General features: G+C 41.8%; 1 protein-coding gene across 1 annotated transcript in view; it reads left to right on the forward strand.

Annotated features, from left to right (window-relative positions):
• The window catches only part of LOC137438315 (cadherin-related family member 5), a 55,946-nt gene that overhangs the window by 20,009 nt on the left and 14,867 nt on the right, over positions 1 to 21,070 (forward strand). The window contains exons 4-13 of the mRNA XM_078766987.1: positions 47 to 130; positions 8,292 to 8,387; positions 8,973 to 9,086; positions 12,050 to 12,244; positions 12,495 to 12,579; positions 16,308 to 16,408; positions 16,697 to 16,897; positions 18,293 to 18,424; positions 20,046 to 20,112; positions 20,579 to 20,761. Coding sequence (XP_078623113.1) covers positions 47 to 130; positions 8,292 to 8,387; positions 8,973 to 9,086; positions 12,050 to 12,244; positions 12,495 to 12,579; positions 16,308 to 16,408; positions 16,697 to 16,897; positions 18,293 to 18,424; positions 20,046 to 20,112; positions 20,579 to 20,761 — 1,258 coding nt within the window. The remainder of the gene's footprint in view (positions 1 to 46; positions 131 to 8,291; positions 8,388 to 8,972; positions 9,087 to 12,049; positions 12,245 to 12,494; positions 12,580 to 16,307; positions 16,409 to 16,696; positions 16,898 to 18,292; positions 18,425 to 20,045; positions 20,113 to 20,578; positions 20,762 to 21,070) is intronic.

Raw genomic sequence — 21,070 nt, forward strand, 5'->3', positions numbered from 1 at the left:
AGGAAGGTGGGACAATGACTTTGTTATTCTTTCCAATCCATCACAGTATGCGTCTATTTCCGTGTTGGATGTGAATGATTTCCCACCGATTTTCGACGAACATTCACTATCACGCATTCCTGTGTCAGAGGTGAGGCTTGCACGAATGCTATTTTCAGTTTTGATACATTTAGATTACCATGAATTGATGAATTCTAACTTTTCTAATGATGGGACATGTCTATAATGTGTCCATCAAAATTTTCTTTTTTACACTTACGCACACACACACACACACACACACACACACACACACACACACACATGCATACGCGCACAGACACGCACACACACACACGCATACACACACACACACACACACACACACACACACACATGCATACGCACACACACGCACACACGCACACACATGCACGCACACGCACACACACGCATACATACACACACACACACACACACACACACACATGCATACACGCACACACGCACACACACGCTCACACACGCACACACAAGATTGAGTCCATCAAAATATGGTATAAAAATATATTATGGCAAATTATTTTGGCATTGCTGTTTTACAGATACACCGTTTCCTTTATTTTCATAAATGTCAACACCCAAACCATATTTTATACCTAATGAATTTGAAAGGAGGTGGACTTGGGGGTGGGGGCAGGGTGGTTAACAGGAGTGGGAAAATCATGGTTTCAGATGGGGATGATCTGAGATGGTGGTGAACAGCTGTCTTGAAGACCTGAAGGGAAGAATAATATCTACAGACTTGGCATTTAATATGGAATATATTTTTTTCCTTGACTTGGGTTTACTTTCTTAACTCAGTATATCAATCTGGTGAGTTTCTTTTACACTTTGGTGATTTATTTGTTAAAAGAACCATGTCACTGATTGTCTGTCGCAGCAAGAAGTCAACAACAGGATTATATCACAGGTGGCGTGGCAAAATGTACGGACAGGTGCATTTGATTATTGGCTTCACAGTCGGGTATACAAGGGTTGTTGCGTTCTGTATTAGTGGAAAACAACTGCTGCACGTCTCCAAAAGTTATTGCCGCTTCCTCTGGAGATGGTCCGTCAACTCGACAATGCTGTTTGTCATGGAGTGGTGGCTTTACGAAATTACGGCATGAAACAGTGTGCTATTGCTCGGCAGTATGGCATCACTCAAGGTCAGGTGTCAAAGATCCTGAAACGAAATGCTCAGAGGGGTGTCCCTACTCCAATACCGAGGCCAGGACGTCCCCGCAGAACCACAAGGAGGGATGATCGCCAGCTGCACCGGTTAGTCCGCAATGGCCGTACCAAGTCAGCTAATCGGCTTAGGGCTGAGTGGCAGCAACTGACAAATGTGCCTGTATCCAGAAGGCTAGTCAACCAACGACTGGTTCAAGCAGGCTATCGTGCCAGGCGTCCCCTGGGAAAGCCACGCCTGACCTGACAACACCGCCAGCACCGATTGCAGTGGGCCAGAGAGCACCGTCAATGGCAGCCAGGACACTGGAATCACGTGATCTTCAGTGACGAGTCTAGATTTCTGGTCTATCGTCAAGATGGCCGCGTCCGAGTGCGCAGACAAGTGCATGAAGCCTACGTCAAAGATTGTATAGTGCCAAGAGTCCAAGCTGGAGGTGGTGGGGTGACCGTTTGGGCTGCTTTTCATGCAGGCGGCAAAACGGACCTGGTTGTTCTGAATGGAAACCTGAACCAGTTCAAGTACAGGGCCATTCTGGAAGAAACATTGCTTCCATTTGCTCGTGCAGCCTTTCGAGGAAACTATGTCTTCCAAGATGACAATGCATGGCCTCATCGTGCTCGCATGATCCGAACACTTTCTTGCTGACCGTGGTGTAGAGCATATGGAGTGGCCTGCCATGTCCCCGGATATGAATCCGATAGAGAACTTGTGGGCAGAATTAACGCGTCAAATCGACCACTTGGACCAGCAGCCGACCTCTGTGTGTGAATTGCAGCAGGCTATTGTCATTGCATGGCAAGCGATTCCTGTCCAAAACTTGGCAAATCTCGTGAACAGCATGCCTCAACGTGTACGTGCTCTCCTGAATGCTCGTGGGGGTTACACGAAGTACTGAACTGTAATTTTACTGTCCGTAATCCCAGTCGTAATTTAACTTTTGTTTTTGTTAAAAAAATTTTTTGGCTAATGTGCAAAATAAAGAGATACTTCTGGAAAACGTACAGAAGTTTAACACAGTACTGTCCATGAATTGAGTTCGATATCAGTTTACATCACTTTCAAGGATCAATTTATTTGTTTCGAAATGTCAAATGTGGTTTTTGTTTCTTTTAAAGGTCACATTAACAAAATCTAGAATAATTTCAACATAATTCCAATGAACTTTTGGTTCTAAGACATCTTGAAAAGTAAGTTCGCCCCCACAAAAAAAATAATTCCATATTAAATGCCAAGTCTGTATGTTATAGATTCTGTCTGTCTGTCTGTCTGTCTGGGGGTGTGGCTTACTCCGTTTGCAGAGTAGCTTCACCCATTCTTGGAGAGGCTTCATGTAAACAAATATCCACCATTTTATTAACTCGAATAGCTTTGAGGCCTGTTTCGTTAGGCCCATGCTGTCTTTCTCTCTCACACAGGTTTATTTCAACTCAAATTCGATATATCATTTCATTTGTAACAGTCGCTAACATAGTTTTAGACTCGGTTGAAGACAATCCCATGAAAGTTTCCGTTTATAGAACGAAATGATTTCTCAAAGGCCTGTAAAATAAAGCCCATTCCTTGATTCACCCTCACGATTTTATCTCGAATTCACCATCTGATTTAATTTTTATCGATGGTTTTAGACTTGGTGTCAGAAATAATTGAGAACATTCACGCACACACGGGAAAATGCCGAGATATATTTTTTTTTAATCGCGGCACGGTTGGTTATACACCGCCTAAAATAACAGACGGGAAAATGGCAAGATACGTATATTAAAAATTCGTGGCGGACTTTTCCATTTGATGACAATCGTCACGATTAAATATTTAATTTATACGTTGTCACAATAATGTGGAGAGAGGGGCAAAGCTTCGTTCACGTATCGCCACAGACGGGAAATTGCCGACAGATATTTCTTAGTTATTATTTCATTCATCATTATTATACGGAAGTAAAGGTAATCCTGTTTAAACTGGCATTTATTCCAGCGAGGGGATGGAGAGGAGCGAGGGGTAGGAGAGGAGCGAGGGGTTGGAGAGGAGCGGGGGTTTGAGAGGAGCGAGGGGTTGGAGAGGTGTGTGTGTGTGTGTGTGTGTGTGTGTGTGTGTGTGTGTGTGTGTGTGTGTGTGTGTATGTATATATATATATATATGTGTGTGTGTGTGTGTGTGTGTGTGTGTGTGTGTGTGTGTGTGTGTGTGCATGTGTGTATGTATGTGTGTGTGTGTGTGTGTATGTGTGTATGTATGTACATGTATGTGTGTGTGTGTGTGTGTGTATGTATGTGTGTGTGTGTGTGTGTGTGTGTCTGTGAATAAGAGAGAGAGACAGAATTGTGAGGAACAGAAATGAAAAAACGAGATGTGTTTGTGTGTATGTGTATATGTGTGTGTGTGTTTGTGTGTGCGTGCGTGCGTGTATGTATGTGTGTGTGTATATATATATGTGTGTGTGTGTGTGTGTGTGTGTGTGTGTGTGTGTGTGTGTGTGTGTGAATAAGAGAGCGACAGAATTGTGAGGAACAGAAATGAAAAAACGAGATGTGTTGTGTGTGTGTGTGTGTGTGTGTGTGTGTGTGTGTGTGTGTATATATCTGTATGGGTGTGTGTGTGTGTGTGTGTGTGTGTGTGTGTGTGTGTGTGTGTGTGTGTGTGTGTGTGTGTGTGTGTGTGTGTGTATGTGTGTATGTGTGTATGTGTGTGTGGCTGTGCACGCACATGCATTCACATGTTATCAGAAGTAAATACATTGTGTAGATTACATCATTTGTGCATCTGATAAATTGCCAGTAACCATTTTGTGAAACTGAATGTGCAGGTGCAGCATCTAGCTCAATATGTCGAAATGGCACACACGTCCATGCCCGTGGGATTCCCACGGGTGACCCCACTAGTTGAAAATAATGTCCAAGCTGATTCCACAGGCAGGGCAAAAAAGAGGAACAAATGAGTGGAAGTGAGTAGTGATCCTGGATTTTGGAAGTTTCACCAGAAGGAGGTTGATTGTTGCCCATGTGCACCCTGCAGGAACCGAGGTGGGACAAATCACAGAAAGAACATAAGTGCAAGATCAGAAAGGAGGAGTTGCCAGAAAGTCCTTCCAAAGAGATATGGAGAAAGAGATAGAGAGAGAGAGATGGAGAGTCATATTCAAAGTGTTTGACCAGCTTGTGATTTCTTTTTTAATGTCTAAAGACAGGAAAGAGGCTCCTTCCTGCCTGTGTGAAGGATGAGGGATGTCATGGCACAGGGTAGAGTTATCAACAGATAGATAAAGAGGATTTTCCAGAATCAGGAATGAATGATCGTTTTAAGGCCATTTTTCCCTGCTAGAGCGGGGGTTAGCCTTGCGGGCCCCTTGACAATCATGGTTCCCTGTTTGAGGCAATGTTTTTTTATGGCCGGATGCCCTTCCTGACACCAACGCCAAGGATGCCCTTCCAGAGTCAGAGAGATCATTGATAAAGATTAGGAATAGTATGGGGCCTAGAACACTCCAGCCTTAACAGGGAGAGCAGATTAAAGATTCCGTTGAGAGCCACACGTTGGATACGAGAGTGGAGGAAATCAGTAAGGCATGTGTAGAGTTAGCGATGCCATCGGCAGAGAGTTTGGAGACTCCAAATGATGATCTGAGATGAGGTTGTTGGAGAGTAGGAAGGATTTCATGTCCACTGTGTTGATGGATTCCATGACCTTGCTGATGATTGGAAGTAAGCTAATAGTTCTGTAGTTCAGGGGATCCGTTTTTGCACCTTTTTACGTAGTGCAGTGATGTTGGCTGATTTCCAAGCAGAGGGAAGATGACCTTGGGCAAATTACAGGGTGAAAAGAGCAGAGAAAGGATGTGCAAGAGCAGCAGTGCAGGTTTGTAAGACACGTGAGCTGATGCCCTCCAGTTGCAGAGTTAGAGTCAGGGTTGCTACAAACTTCTCCACCTTCTCAAGTGCAAAAGACATAGTCCAGGAGCAGTTCGGTACGACAGTGTAGGATGGCTACAGAGAGAGAGAGGGGTTGGGGATAGAAGAGATGGAAGCAAACACAGAATTGAGGCAAACGAATTGAGGAAGCAAACACTTCTCATGAGCAGAGTCAGCTGTGGTGCCCTTGGCTACGTGGTATGGGTGTGGTATGGGTGCACCCTTGGCTCTAATAGGTGGTATTTCCCCCTTTGGCAGAAACAACCTCAAGTAGGTATTTCTTATAACTGTCTACCAGTCTCTGACATCGACTGGGAGAAATATTTGCCCACTCCTCCATGCAGAATTCTTTCAGCTGTGCGATGTTTGAGGGGTTTCTTGCATGCACAGCTCGTTTCAAATCCCCCCACAACATCTCGATGGGATTTAGATCCGGGCTTTGACTTGGCCATTCCAGAACCCTCCATTTCTTTCTTTTCAGCCATTCCTTGGTGGATTTACTGGTATGTTTAGGGTCATTGTTATGTTACAAGGTCCTTCTTCGGTTGAGCTTCAACTTTTTGACAGATGGCCTCACATTATCCTCAAGCACCCTCTGGTACAATGAATAATTCATAGTGGAATCTATGATGGTGAGCTGCCCAGGCCCTGATGCAGCAAAGCTGCCCCAAACCATAATATTTCCACCACCATGCTTTGCAGTTGGTATCAGGTTCTTGTGGTCAAATGCTGTCTTTGATTTTTGCCAAACATGTCTTCTGGTACTGTGGCCAAATAGCTCTACCTTTGACTCATCTGTGCAGAGCACATTGTTCCAGAAGTGCTGGTCTTTGCCGAGGTGTTCATTGGCAAACTTTAGTCTTCCCCTGATGTTCTTTCTGGACAGCAAAGGTTTCCTCCTGGCACACCTCCCATGTAGATCAAATTTGTGCAGCCTCTTTCTAATGGTAGACTCGTGCACTTTGACATCAACAGTGGCAAGAGCTACCTGTAGGTCCCGTGATGACATTCTGGGGTTCTTAGAGACTTCTTTCAGCATCTTGCGGTCTGCTCACGGGCTGAACTTGCTGGGGCGGCCTGGCCTGAACAAGTTGGCAGTTGTTTGGAATCTTCTCCACTTGTAGATGATCTTCCGGACAGTCGAATGATTGATTTCAAATTGTTTGGAGATCTTTTTAAATCCCTTCCCAGACTCGTAGGCATCTATAACCTTCTTTCTGAAGGCCTCAGAGAGCTCTTTTGATCTAGGCATGGTGATGCCGCACACTTCAACAACAAAGAGTAAACCAAACGAAATGTCTGAGGTTTAAATAAGACAGGTTCCTCCAACATCCTCTCTAACGATGTTCTAATCATTTGCACCTGAACTGGTGCACCTGATTCTAATTTTAGGTATTTGAAGTAGTGATAAATGTAGGGGTGTACTTACTTTTTCCACATGCGAAATTTGCATTTATGTCAATTTAAATTATACAATGGACTACAAAATGTAAATGTTTCATGATATTTGTTATCGTATATCACCTTTATCTATCAATATTGTTGAAATAAAGATCAAATAGCTGTATGTTGAAATATGTTGAAAAAGGCAAAACTTTACATGGGGTGTACTTACTTTTTCACGTGACTGTAGTTGTGTCCTGCCTAGAGTGGGCGTATTACGCCCATTGTGGGCGGAGCGACGCCCGAAAAAGATGTCTTTTTAGGGGGTAATCGAGTTCAAGCTACATCTTCTCCGAGGGGTTTGGTGGAATCTGACAGGGGTTTCAGTATTTGGTTCGGCCAATGTCATGTGTCTAGCCCCACGGAGCTCGATTTTTCATTTTCGCCCCAAGGTCAAGGTCACAAGGTCATGAAATTTAGAAAAGTTGATTTTTGATGGTTTTATTACATTGTTCGCTTCCTAATAGGGTGAAATGTCGTACATGATCTTATATTATCACATACATCATGAAATACAAGTTTTCCAACAAATTTCAGAATCTTCGACCTGTGAAGGTCACAAAGGTCAAATTTTCAAAGTTGTCGGAATCGAACCGAATTTTCGGTATTGTGTAGCTAACTAACCTCATAACTGATTATACATTATTTTCTATCTCATTTCAAGGTCAGTAACCTTCGTTTTGACATTTGAAGGTCACAAAGGTCAAATTTTCAAAGTTGTCGGAATCGAACCGAATTTTCGGTATTGTGTAGCTAACTAACCTCATAACTGATTATACATTATTTTCTATCTCATTTCAAGGTCAGTAACCTTCGTTTTGACATTTGAAGGTCACAAAGGTCAAATTTTCAAAGTTGTCAGAATCGAACCGAATTTTCGGTATTGTGTAGCTAACTAACCTCATAACTGATTATACATTATTTTCGATCTCATTTCAAGGTCAGTAACCTTCGTTTTGACATTTGAAGGTCACAAAGGTCAAATTTTCAAAGTTGTCGGAATCGAACCGAATTTTCGGTATTGTGTAGCTAACTAACCTCATAACTGATTATACATTATTTTCTATCTCATTTCAAGGTCAGTAACCTTCGTTTTGACATTTCCAGGCCAGCACCACATGCAATTACGTACAGATGGCTCTTAAAGGCCTGCGCATGCAGCGCATTGGGATCCTTTGTAAATAGGCATGTACACCGCATGTCAGGGGCCGACACCTGCCACGACACCTGGTCGACACCCGACCCCCCAGTCCGGGCCTGTTTCGGTTATAGTCCGTCCTTTGTCATTGAATACCGCTCGCTCGTGAACCATCGTCCTCTCCTGACTTTTCTGAATTTGCATTCATTATTATGTACCTTTTGCAAACAAAGGTCCTGCCCGGTCAAATGTGAAGCGTCCTCACAATTTATTATCTTCGTAATTCTGTTCAACTTAGTCATTTGTTTCCGCACCATATTTTTATGTATCCATCGTCCACCATTTGCTTTAAAGTTTGGTCTTGGCTTAACAGTTAGTGTGGCTGACTTGGGATCCTCGGGTCCTGAGTTCAAATCCTGATCAGCCGTTGAATTTAACACTGGGTGGGGTTGAAATTAATAATATTAATACCATTAACAATAGGAATTATTGATACTACCTGCAGTCCTGTGCTGTATACGAAAAAAGACCATTTGTTTTAATTGCGTGTTCATCCATATATCCATGTTGCTTATTTATCTTTCGCCAGTTTGAACGACCTGATAAAACAGTTGGTACCTTCATTGTTTCTGATGCTGATTGGAACCGATCTGCACATTTTGACTTCTCCCTCGAAGGATTCCTGGTAAGCAATACATTGGCGATGCCCACACTTTATTTTTCAACAAACATTGTCATGTAATCAAACCTTTAAACATGTAAAAGCTTTTCTACCCATCCTTTGCCTCCAGTCTTTCCAAGCTCATCACCTACAATTTTCTTTCCTGAATCTTCAATTTCCCATTTTCCAACTTCTTACATTGTAATTGAGAACATTTTTCTTGCTTTATATAGATTGTTCAATTGTACTCTTCCCTCCAAGGCCTCAATTAGGTGGTGCACCACCATCTCATGTCGTCACCATGATTCCTATCCATAATATTTTCTACCCCATTTAACCCAACCCTTTTACTTCACGTTACTGTGTTTCCTCACTGCCTCTCATCTCTTTTCTCTTTTCTCGTTTGTTCTTCCCCTTGCTGTCTGTGTCCAACTGACCCCACTGTCAGTACATTTGCATTTTACCCTGGGTCTCATCATTCCTCCATGAGACGAAATTGTGTATACAAAAACACTCTCAGTAAATTTCACACAATTCATTTATTCTGAGTCATCATCAAAAATCCTCGAGATTTCTACCTATATTCTTTGTTTTTTTTCTTATCCTCAGGCCAAAAATTACTTAAAGGTAGACGGATCTACTGAGGCAAGTATCAAGATCATGAAATTATTTGATTATGAGCTTCTTCAGCATGAAGATTTGACCGTCCGACTGATTGCAAAGGTGAGGATGGGTGTTGTGACTAAATAGTAAATTATGAGTGCACTAAATGATATCGGTCTCTGGTTAAAAAGCACAGATTGACCCATTAATAAATTGACCCAGGCCATGAGTCAAGTTCAAGATTAAGAACATTAGGTTATATTGCACTATAGTCTGATGTTGTTGTGTTCTTAACTGAAGATTTCAATTCAATAACCCTTTAGCTCAAATGTGGGCTAAAATTATATGAAAATGAAGTCCATGTGTGCGTCTTACATAAAGATCATATGATTTCTCATGTGATGTCATAAAACAAATGTTGTGATAGTCCCATCAGATGTGACCAGCCAACTGGATAAATAGTTTTATGGGACACAGCTCAGGGAATCGAAGCAATATTCTCACCACCTTGGTGATAATTTCACCATCTCTCAGAAAATCCTGTCTCCAAAGTTGCTAGATTTAAGAAATTCTCCTGAATTATATTGTTGTGTGACTACCCTGCTGTGAACACCACAGGGCGACACGGATGACCAAATGAGCTTTAAACTCCAAGGCGTTCAATCCAAAAATGACGGTATTCTTTACACGCGAGGGAAAGGAGGATGACAAACTTACCTGGGCGGCTTCCACCCTATGACCTCGCACCTGGATAATCAATCAACTCAAACGACACAGAATTCAATGTACAAAAATACCGGCTTTATTGAAGAAATTCCGGTAACCAAATGATGCACGATAAAATAAAGTCCTAACTGGAGCGCCCCCACACAGACGCAAATACAAACAATGGGAAAAATAACTGTGAAAATAAATGCGTTAATTTGTGTGTACTTAGCTCCGAGTCGCTCTTGAACCCTGTCAGGAATCGTAACCGGCCGTCACTGGCTTCCACGTCCTTGCTCGCGAAACCGCAGGCTGCACTGCCCGTGGCGCACGAACTAGGCCTCGCCACATGGTCCGCTCACTCTGGGCTCCGTGCGCGAAGTGAACAGCCCGCATCCGCTCGGTCGCTCCAGCCACGCTTGTCCTCACGATCTCGTTCACCAACACCAAAGACAGTTTTCACCAAACTTGGTATGATTATATATTATGATGCAAAGATAAACTGATTCGATTTTGGGATCAAGAGGTCAAAGATCAGAGGTCGTGTTAAGTTACAATTATTTAGTTACCGCGATAACAGCTGAAGGGATCGAAGTCAAACTTGGCACAGGTAAGTATAATGATGAAACGATGAACTGATTACATTTGGGGGTCAAAAGGTCAAAGGTCAGAGGTCATGTTAAGTGAAATCTATGTTGCCATGCCAACTTGTGAACAAGTGATGGGATTCTGAACAAATTTGGTATAAGTATCTATGATGCAAAGATTAACTGATTGGATTATGGCATTAAGAGGTCAAAGGTCACAGGTCATGTCAGGTAAAAATGTGATAACTTGAGAACAGCTGAAGGGATTTATATTCAACTTAGTACAAGTATTTACAATGATGTAAAAATGAACTGATTATATTATGGGGTCACTAGGCCAAAGGTCAGGTCCTGTTAAGTAAAAAATCTGTTAATATTCTAACTTGTGAATCGGTGATGGGATTTCGACCAAACTTGGTATAACTATATATTTTGATGCAAAGATTAACTGATTGTATTTTGGCATCAAAGGTGTGAGGAGTGAGGTTTTTGATGTTGTGATTTTGGTGAGGTCAGAGGTCATGTTAGGTAAAAATGTGATAATGACGGAGGCATATCAGTCGACGTCGTGACGTCACAGAGTGTCGTTCTTGGTTTGCCTTGGTTAAAGGTGCGCATTTGTTGTTGCGACAAGCTTTACGGTGTGCTTTGTTCTTGAAGTTCGAGTACATGTGTTTATCTTTATCACAATGTTTCATCAGCTCCTTTGTACCTAACATATATAGAAACTAGCAGAAGTACCTGGCATTGCCGGGTGGGGGAGGAGGAGGGGAGGGGGAAGAGGAGGGGAGGGGAACGGGGGGGGAGGGGGGAGGGGGAAGGGGGGGAGGAGGAGGGGAGGGGGAAGAGGAGGGGAGGGGAACATGGGGGAGGTGGAAAGGGGGGAGGGGGAGGGGAAGGGGGGAGGGGAGGGTGTGGGGGTGCCTGGGGGAAGAAGGGCCCCTCCCCCCCGTTCCCCTCCTCTTCCCCCTCCCCTCCTCCTCCCCCTTAACACCAGGGGGGTTGACTCTGCCTGTCATCCTACCGAGGTCGGCAAATTGAGTACCAGTTCACTGGTAATTCCCTGTGTGCCGCAAGAGGCGCCTAACAGGGTTGGCGGCACGAACCCGGAAGTCGGAACTCATTGTCGTCAAATAAATGTAGCATGTATGTTTCACTCTCTGTCACATGCCGTTGGTCCCATGTCAATCGGATGAAGTTGAAAAATTAACATTACGAAGTTTCTCTGGGACGTACTGATTCCGAATAATGAAGTTGAAAAATTCACGTTCCGAAATACGCTAATTACGCTAACAGAAGCGCTGGCGCTGCGAAGCGCTAGAGGGAGCGCTGCGCTCCCTCCCTTCGATTCCCTCCCTCTTCTGCTAGCGCTTCTGCGCTAATACGCTTATTTTAAAACCCGAAGTTTTTTAAAATTTAAGGTGTGCTGTAGTTGCTCTGAGACGTACTGATTCCGAATATGCCTTTGGTTTTTCTCTGCGATGAGTAGTTCTCGAGTTATAAGAGGACAAACAAACAAACTTACTTTACTGCTTTATATATATAGATAGCCTTTCTTATTTTACAAACACGTGCCAAAGACTGATGCTTTGAATGCTGAGCTTAAACACTTCGCCTTAACGGTTGTTGTCTTTGGTAATTTACAGGGAGATTTGAAAGAGACATATTTATGTTATTGAATTAAATTTGCCATCATTAATGATCTACTCCTGATTTGGTTGTTGCCATTAAACTTATACAGTGATGAGTTTTCTTTTCTTTTCTACACGTCTACCTTCTTTTTTTCCCCAGGATCGATGCAACCACCCGTGCATTGCAAATTATCCAATTAAAACATCAAGTTTCACTTTCACTATTGACATCAAACAAGAAGATACCCTTCCACCAATATTTCTGCCCCCTCATTGCATTCATTTTGATGTCGATGGTGAAACCCAACTTGCCTGTGCAAATGCAATGTACGATGGTATGGCCATTCATAATACGGTGAGTTCTGTGTACATCTGGATTTGGGGTGAGATTTTATTATCAATATTTTTGGGATGAATATTTTGATTTTGAAAAATAAAATAAGATTTTGGGATGTCGATGCAGTAGATTTTGGATTTTTTTTGGAGATGTAGATTTTGGGAAACCAAAGGAGGAGCAAGATGAATGGTGATTTGATCTCTTAATCCTCTGATTAAAGTCAACAATAATGATTCTAAAAGCATACATTTCTCTGTTTTTCTTGCAGACAACGATCAACATGATAAATCATATCACAGCAAAAGATGGAGATGAGCAGCTGAACGCATCAATAGCTTATCAGATTGTAGGCGGTGAGCTGCCTTGGTTCTTATTGACTCACTCACTGATTTTATGCTGACTGCATTGGGAAGCAAGTGTTAACGTTGTGTCAGACAGAGCAAAAGAGCTTTGCCCTCGTTTGTTCCGATGAAGCGTTAACGCCTGAAACGTCAGCTTATCCTTGCTTCCCATGGTGATTAGCGTATCTCGATCAACGTTATTTTGACGTCATACATTATTTACTGACCAACGAGAAAATCGAGAGGCAAATTTACCTGAAAAAAAGTGAACTCAAGAAGAGGAAATATAGGGTTGGAACGAAGAGATGAGTAAATTATTTCAATTAATTAAAAGTGACAGGTTGAAGGGGGGATCGTTTGCAGAAGGAAAACAAGATTTCAAAATCATAAATATCCTGCAGACACTGTATTTGTCACAGATGTTATGTGAGATTGTATACCAACGAGGGTGGTGGAAATAAAGACAACAGAACATTAAAAAGGAGAATTTCACATGCACATAGAAAATAAAAGTATGGACTATTGCTGATGGAAAGTCTACACCCCCTTTCAAAATTTTCATCTTTTGTTGCCTTATGCTTATAGCCTGAAATTAAAATGCGTTAAATCAGACTTTTCCACCTTTATTTACACATTTTAACCCACAACTTCCAAGTGAAAAACACATTCTACAAATTTCTGAAAATTAAGTAAAAATACAAAACAATAATATTTTGGTTGGATAAGTGTCCACCCCCTTCACACAGCCGGAGAGGAGTCGGTAGAAGACGGAAAGACCACCAACCTGCCTGCGGTGAGTGAGTGAAAGGCCCTCGGAGTTAGCTTCATCGCGGGAGATTCCAATGATTCTGAAAGATTTGGTTTCAACAGCGTGAAGCCGAGCTTGGTGTGATGCAGGAGCACCAGCCCAGAGGGGAGAGCAGTATTCCATTGAGCTGCGGATTAAAGTCTTGTATGTGGTGAGGAGCTCAGGTGTACCAAGGAAGGACTTCACACGACGGAGGATGCCCAGTCGGCGACTGACTTTGGAGGCCAGATTGGAAATGTTGTATTCCCAGGAAAGATCATGGCAGATAGTGAGACCCGAGAGCTTGAGTGACAAAACTTATTGGAGAGGATTATTCAGAAAGTGGATGGGAGTCGTTGTCCAGTTGGTCTTTTCGGAGAGACATAGTGAGAGTGTGAGATTTGTCAGGATTGAAAGACATGTTCCACTTGTTTGCCCGGTCTGTGATTTTGTCCAGGTCTGCAGAGAGTGAGGAGGCTGCAGACTACCGATCTGAGGGATGAGGAATGGAGCGGCAGAGAGTAGAATCATCAGCAAAGAGATAGAGAGGATTTTCCAGAGAGTCGGAGAGATCATTGAAGACAGTTCAGCTATTTATTATATAGATCATACATATTACGCACACACACACACACACACCGATACACCTATATGTGCACACACACGATATGTATATATACAGACACACACACATACACACACACATACACACACACATACACACACACACACACACACACACACACACACACACACACACAAAGGGTGTCCCATATGTCTGGAACCATAGGGCAAAATAAGTTATTCATGATTTTTTCACGATTTTTTTTCGATTCTCCGATCACAGCCCAATGGATTTTTTTTTTTTTTTTTTTTACCTCTGATCACTTGAAGGCATTGGTGTATGCAAAAAAAATAAATTCAGAGTGCTGTACCTTTGCGGGAGCACATCAGCGACACATGTGACACCATCACTCCTGACACCATTCGCTGTGTGACTGCTGACTGGTACATCGTCTGCATTTTTGTATCAGCCATAATTGTGGACACATTGAACACATTCTGTGAATACAAGGTGTTTTCATCATTTTACCCCATAGTTACAGATTATGGGACTTAGTTTGCAATAGAGTGTGAAATATTTAGGGAGTTTGACAAGAATGTTCTTTGACAGCATAATGGCAGGGGCCCATGGAAATTCCTCGGGGTCTTTGGGGTCTTTTTGGTCATTGGGGTCTCTTGGTTGTTTGGGGTCTTTAAGGGTCTTTATGGGATTTCGGGTATTTAAGGGTCTTTTGTGTCTTCGTGGTCTTTTGGGTCTTTAAAGGTCTTTAAGGTCTTTGGGGTATTTTGGGGTTTCAGGGTTTGTAAGGGTCTTCGGAGTATTTAAGGGTCTTTTTTTCTTTTCTTTTTCTTTTTGTATACAAGATCGAGGCTCGTGAAAGAGCTAACATTAATCACACAAAAAGTCAAACCGACACACAAAAGTCAAACCAACACACAAGTCTTCGTGATCTTTTGGGTATTTTTGGTCTACTGGGTCTTTTGCATTTTTTAAAGTCTTTAAGGGTCTTCGGGGCATTTTGGGTCTTCTTCATTCAAATGGAAATGTGCTAAATGTGTTAAAGGAGTTGATCCAATTTGGGAACCTTTCCATTCGGTCACTGAACCAATCACACATTGTTGCTTGTCTTGCCATGTCATTCGGAGTTAGTTTATGCCTTACAGATATGATGTTGGGGTAGAGCTTGAGTTCAGAAGTGAGAAAGCATCACAAGGATATGGCTGAGATCACCAGTTCTTGGGAACGCTGACTGGGATTTCTTAGGACTTTAGATAGAATCTCTCACAAGATCAATGTTCCCTTGGACCCTGGTAACACTAGGTGGTCGGCCATTGTTGCCTTTATTTTGATTGTTCATGCTTCCATGGGTTTGAAAGTGCTGCACAAACCACTGAATGCTCCCATTGGAAGGTCCATTATGGGTGTGAACATTGTGATACTGACAGTATCGTCAGATTTTCTAACAGCAATATCACTCATTTTTTGGTTTCAGAGGATCATAGTATGAGATTACAACCAATGTCTGTGTTTTTTTTTTAATATTAAACGACTGCAAGATTAACTCGCTGAACATGGACGCAATCTCTAAATAACAATTCGTTACGGTCCCAGATATGACTCAAAGTCCTTTGATTGCCCTTTGACACTTACATCATGACCTACAAAACAAATGTCTGTATAACCGATGACATTTTCCACATGTACAAGGTGTTTACAAAGTCCTGTTAACTCCTCCACAGAACTTGATACATGAATATAATGAACACGAGAGGAAAGGCTCACATTAATTGTTAATTAAACTTAACATTAAGATTAACATTAACATATACTCGCAGCGGTACCCGTCCTATGGGCGGGGCTTCAATTGGGAGGCCCAAATGAAAAGGTAAAATATCAGAAATTGAAGGCTTTTTTTTATTTTAAACGATTTATATAAACATCCGTTAAATCATATCACACGCAAATCATCAAAATCTAAACAGTATTTGTAGAATTTCAATAAAAGCCACATCACTGCTCGTATCGGTAAATATTATTCCATCGTGTTTGGAAAAACTGGAAAATTGGAAAAATTGGAAAATTGGAAAAACAATATGGCCTATTTTACTCCAGGGGGTCCCAGGATTACCCACCCAAAATTTCGTTGCGATCGGTGCAGCCGTTTTTGCGGCACCTGGGAACAGACGGACGGACGGACAGACAGACGGACATTTGGTGAATTAATTATAGTAAGATGCAAAACATAGCAAAGTAGATGATGATCGGAAGGTAATATGACTTTGTAAACACCCTGTATAACTTTGTTTGTTCTGAGATTGATGTCACCCCATTTATTTATTTTTAAGAATAACAGATGAATTGAAGGAATGTGACTGTTCTTTCGTTCAGGAAATAATGAACACATTTTCAGCATTGGAGATGATGGCCACCTGACTCTGAATGACGCAGTAAAGAAGAAATACAACGATACGTACAATCTGGATATCTTGGTAACCTTATTTATTACCATCAACCCTGATATCTTATCATTATTGTTATGGTCAGTTTGACCATTTTTAAACTCGAGAGTAACTGAATCACAATGATTCGTTGCTGTTAATACAGGGTAACACAACTGCGGAAAGAAAACACGTATTAAAACTCGCTCAAAGAAGCAATAAATGAAATGATGCAAAAGTTGGCTTAGTGGGTAAAACAAAACATAGACAAACAGATACAGACAGGATACAAATGTTATCTTTATTTATTTTTTTAAATTTATGTTATCTGTCCGGCAGGCGGTGCAGAAAAACAATAACTTGAGATCTGCCCTCACAACTGCCAAAATACGAGTCATTCAAGAAAACAAGCATCCACCAACATTTTGCAAAGGCAATTGTGGATATATCCCATCTACTGAGTACATGGTGGTTGTGTTTGAATGCAATTCATCATCTGCACTGCATGTTGTTGTCTGCGACGACGACTATCCACCAGAGGTTTGCCTCTTTTGTTTTCTGAAGTCATTAAAGCTTAATTGCTCATGCTGTGGCAGTAGATCGGGTATGTGAGCATTGCTGTCGTCCCATCTGTGTGCTTGTCTGTTTGTCGGCAAAATAACTGGACAACAAGGGCAGCTAGAATTGCCAGATGTGGCGCGGAGCTTCATGTTGTGAATGTCTTGGACAAGTTCAACTTTGAGCTCACAAGGAAAAATAGAAAATTAATGTTAGTACAGAACTAGATTTGCTTTATACGGTACTGTTTTTAGTCTGAACTGGCATCGCTCAAAAATGTATTTCAATTCAAAGCCGAGGCCCATGGAAGAGCGAGATGACAGAGGGTAAAGAGGCAACAAGTTAACAGTACGACAATGGGGTCACACTTGGACAAAACCAGCAAGGAAATGAACGAACAGGAAAAAATGAAAGGAGGAGGGGAGGAAACATGAACTTGCAAGTAAGATGGCTTTTTTTTTCTTTTCTTTTTTTTCTTTTTTTTGTATACTGAATCGAGGCTCGTGAAAGAGCTAACATTTATTTCACAAACAAATCAACCAGACAAACAAAACACACAAAAAGAGGGAGCGGAAGACAAGATGGGGAGAGAAGGGGAAGCACACAACCACAACATTTGAGAGCAGGGAGAAGTGTGGGAGGGAGAGGGCTTGGGGGCAGGAGGCGTGGGAAGGGGGGGGGGGGGGTGAGAGGTATTTCCGCTCCCTCTTTTTGTGTGTTTTGTTTGTCTGGTTGATTTGTTTGTGAAATAAATGTTAGCTCTTTCACGAGCCTCGATTCAGTATACAAATTTTTTTTTCTACCCCCACTAATTTCAGTCCCCTTGCTTGGTTATATTAGGTAGGGTTAATGGGTGTACAAAAGACTGAAGGTGGCGATAGGGGGTGATATGAGATGGTAGTGCATCGCCTGTTTGAAGGCTCGGAGGGAAGAATGGGATTAAAATCCTGGAGGGAAGAATTTATTAAAGACTTCACTGAAACTATTGAATATTATACTGGAAAATACCGTAGTACGACATTTAAAGTAAAATTGGAGGGTGTCTGGGATTGGTTCAGTGATAATTCTTGAAAGAGCATTCGGAACAAAGAAGTGAGTGCAGAAGAGGCTCTGAAAACATCACAACTTAGTCCTCAAAACTTCCTTGTAAAATGAAGGGGATACTTTGGGCTCTGGAAGTGCTCCGTTCCAGTTTCTGACATCCACTAAAGGAAATTACAAGACATGAGGAAACGGTTTTGGAAAGGCGTACTGCTATAAATTGCTTCATGAAGGATTTTGTCATTGCAAAGACATTTTCTGCACAATGTAGAGGAAAAGTAATCTCTCAAATATTTTCTTTACCAATATTCTTTATGTGATATTTTCTTTCTGCAGAACATTAATCCAAACGCAAAAACGACAATCATTCCTGAACAACCAAGTTGGGCCACACTTACCGCAGATGGTTACCTTCTGGTAAATACTAGCAGAATCCTTCCTCAAGGCCTCCTCCTACCTTCTGTCATGGTGAGCACTGAGACATTGGATTCGCATCGTCGGGATGAGAGCCATCTCCTCGCCATTTCATACCTTCCTCTCCAAAAAAATCTCCAAAAACATTCATACCTTCCTCCTTACCTTACATGCACCTGTCCCAAATTATATTTGTATATACTTGCATAACCCACTACTTTTCATACTCCTTAAAGTTTGTTTATGGTATTTAGCGGGATTTGCTTTGTTTTAGTGTTGTACGTATTTATATTTCCTTTTTCTGAAATCGCAAACTCTTCCTGTTTCTCAAAATGCATTTGCAAATTAACAAACAATGTAGAGGAAAATTATTATTGAAATATTGAAATTGAAATTGAAATATTGAAAAATATTATTGAAAGTTGTTAAATTGTCTGAAAAATGGAGCATATTCTGTACTTTATTGTGAGATTAAACTACTATCGTTTTACAAACATTAAAAAATTATACCATTGGTTCAAAAGTTAGTTACCATGAGGATAACACAGTTGCATTGTGGGAGAAGTAACCAGACTCAGTGGCATAATGGTGAGACCATTAGACCATTCGCTCTGAGCCTGGGAGGTCCATGGTTCAAACTCTGTGTGAGTATCCCATCTAACACAACACTGTTGGGCCAACGTTGGGCCAACGTTGGGCCAACGGTGTTGTGTTAGTTGGGATACCAAAGACTCCAAAAAGTCATACATATCATCATATTTAAAACGTGCTGTTTCCTTGGTTGACAATCAGCATTTTAAGGACAGAGCAACGACAAACCCCATCGGTGACATCCATTGGGATGAGGAAATTTCTCCTTAGTTTCCCCACTGTGTGGAAAGAAAAGCGACGTCATCAAAAAAAAACAATTGGCATCGTTGGTACCTAGAGTGCTCTGGGAAGTGATGTCACTTCCTGTCTTTCATCGGAAATTGTTCACAAGACGTAGCTTCCTCTATAGAAAGTTATCAGAAATGTACTTGTGTTATATTTCTGACTTAATGATGCATTTTTCCCTTGTGAATGAATGAATGAATGAATGATCGTTTTAAGGCCATTTTCCCCGCTAGAGCGGGGGTTAGCCCCGTGACGATCATGGTTCCCTGTTTGAGGCAATGTTTTTATGGCCGGATGCCCTTCCTGGCGCCAACCCTTGGTCGCCTCTTACGATGCGCAGGGATACGGTGTACCTATTCTAAACCGGGGTACACACCGGGATCATTCATCCCAGCAAGCTGGTACTCAATTTGCCGACCTCGGAAGGATGACAGGCTGAGTCAACCCCCCTGGCATTAATTCAGCGATCGCCCGGGATTCGAACCCAGGATCCTAGGATCCCAAGCCGGCACCCTAACCGCTAAGCCAACAGTAACACCAACACCAACAACACCTTGTCATGAAGGAAAATGGAAAACTGAAACATGCAAAATTTCTTAACAATCAGATCTACAGTAATTCTTAGTTGTTTTTTTTTTAAGTCTGCCTTTAATTCACATGACTTAAAATATATATTTCGGATGGTTTTGGACGTTTTTGCTGAAGCTGTTGCTGTCTTTGTTGCCATCGAATCGACATTGTCATTGATTTATCAATTCCTCTTGCTTTTGATTTTTTGTTCATGTTCTCTCCCCTAAAGGTAACAACCACAGATATGGAAACTCATGAAACTGTCACAATGAAGATTTCTCTTACAACCTCAAAAGGTACGCTGCAGTTTGAAAAGCACTTGATGATCAAAAATATTGGATAGGCAGTCTGTTATGGAGCTTGTATTTCCGATAAGAACATTGAGAAAAGTTGGGAGAGTTTGAAAAGTTAAGCTAATTAAAAAAAAATGGCGTTATGAAGTTAAATCATTTCTCAACTTTTCAATTTAACGAATCTCGTGGATTTTGAAGCCTGAATTCCATAGATCTGTTTGTGCCATTGAAGAAGTACTGAATGACATCACAACCAGCACAACAATATAAAGAGTACTACCATGACCACATTACGTTTTACACCAAATTAAATAGACGAGGGATAAAACCAAACAATTAAAGTTCAGAATAATAATCAGTCTCCTCCAAATCATCCACCTCATTACCAAAGCGCATACTATGCACACCAGCACACGTTTTTACATTTGAGTAAAAAAAATACATATTCCCAAGGCATCCCCATTTACAGGCATGTCTTCAACCATGGAATCATCAACCATCGTTACCACCAGCTCAGCATCATCTTCTTCAATTACAGACCAAACCACTGGCCCTTCTACCACAGCAGCAAGTTCAGTAACCCCAACCACCCTCTCTACAGGCGCAACAACCTCAACCACTTTTTTCACAACCATTGCCACTTCATCCTCAGGTCTATTGTCCTCATCCACATCTCCATTGTCCTCACCCACAGCCCCATTGCCCTCATCCACATCTCCATTGTCCTCATCCACATCTCCATTGTCCTCATCTACATCTCCATTGTCCTCATCCACAGCTCCATTGTCCTCATCCACAGATTTCACCACTTTATTAATAGATACATCGACATCAGTAAACTTGCTAACAGGTTCCACCATAAACGCAAGTACATCCGGAGCATTTTCGGTTAGTCCAACTAGTTCAGTAAGCTTCTCCACACGGGCTTCTTCAGCTGTAACAACTTCAAGCCCCTCATCTA

The sequence above is a fragment of the Myxine glutinosa genome, chromosome 13 (assembly GCF_964187855.1).
Source record: "Myxine glutinosa chromosome 13, kmMyxGlut1.1, whole genome shotgun sequence".
NCBI classification, from domain to species: Eukaryota; Metazoa; Chordata; class Myxini; order Myxiniformes; family Myxinidae; genus Myxine; species Myxine glutinosa.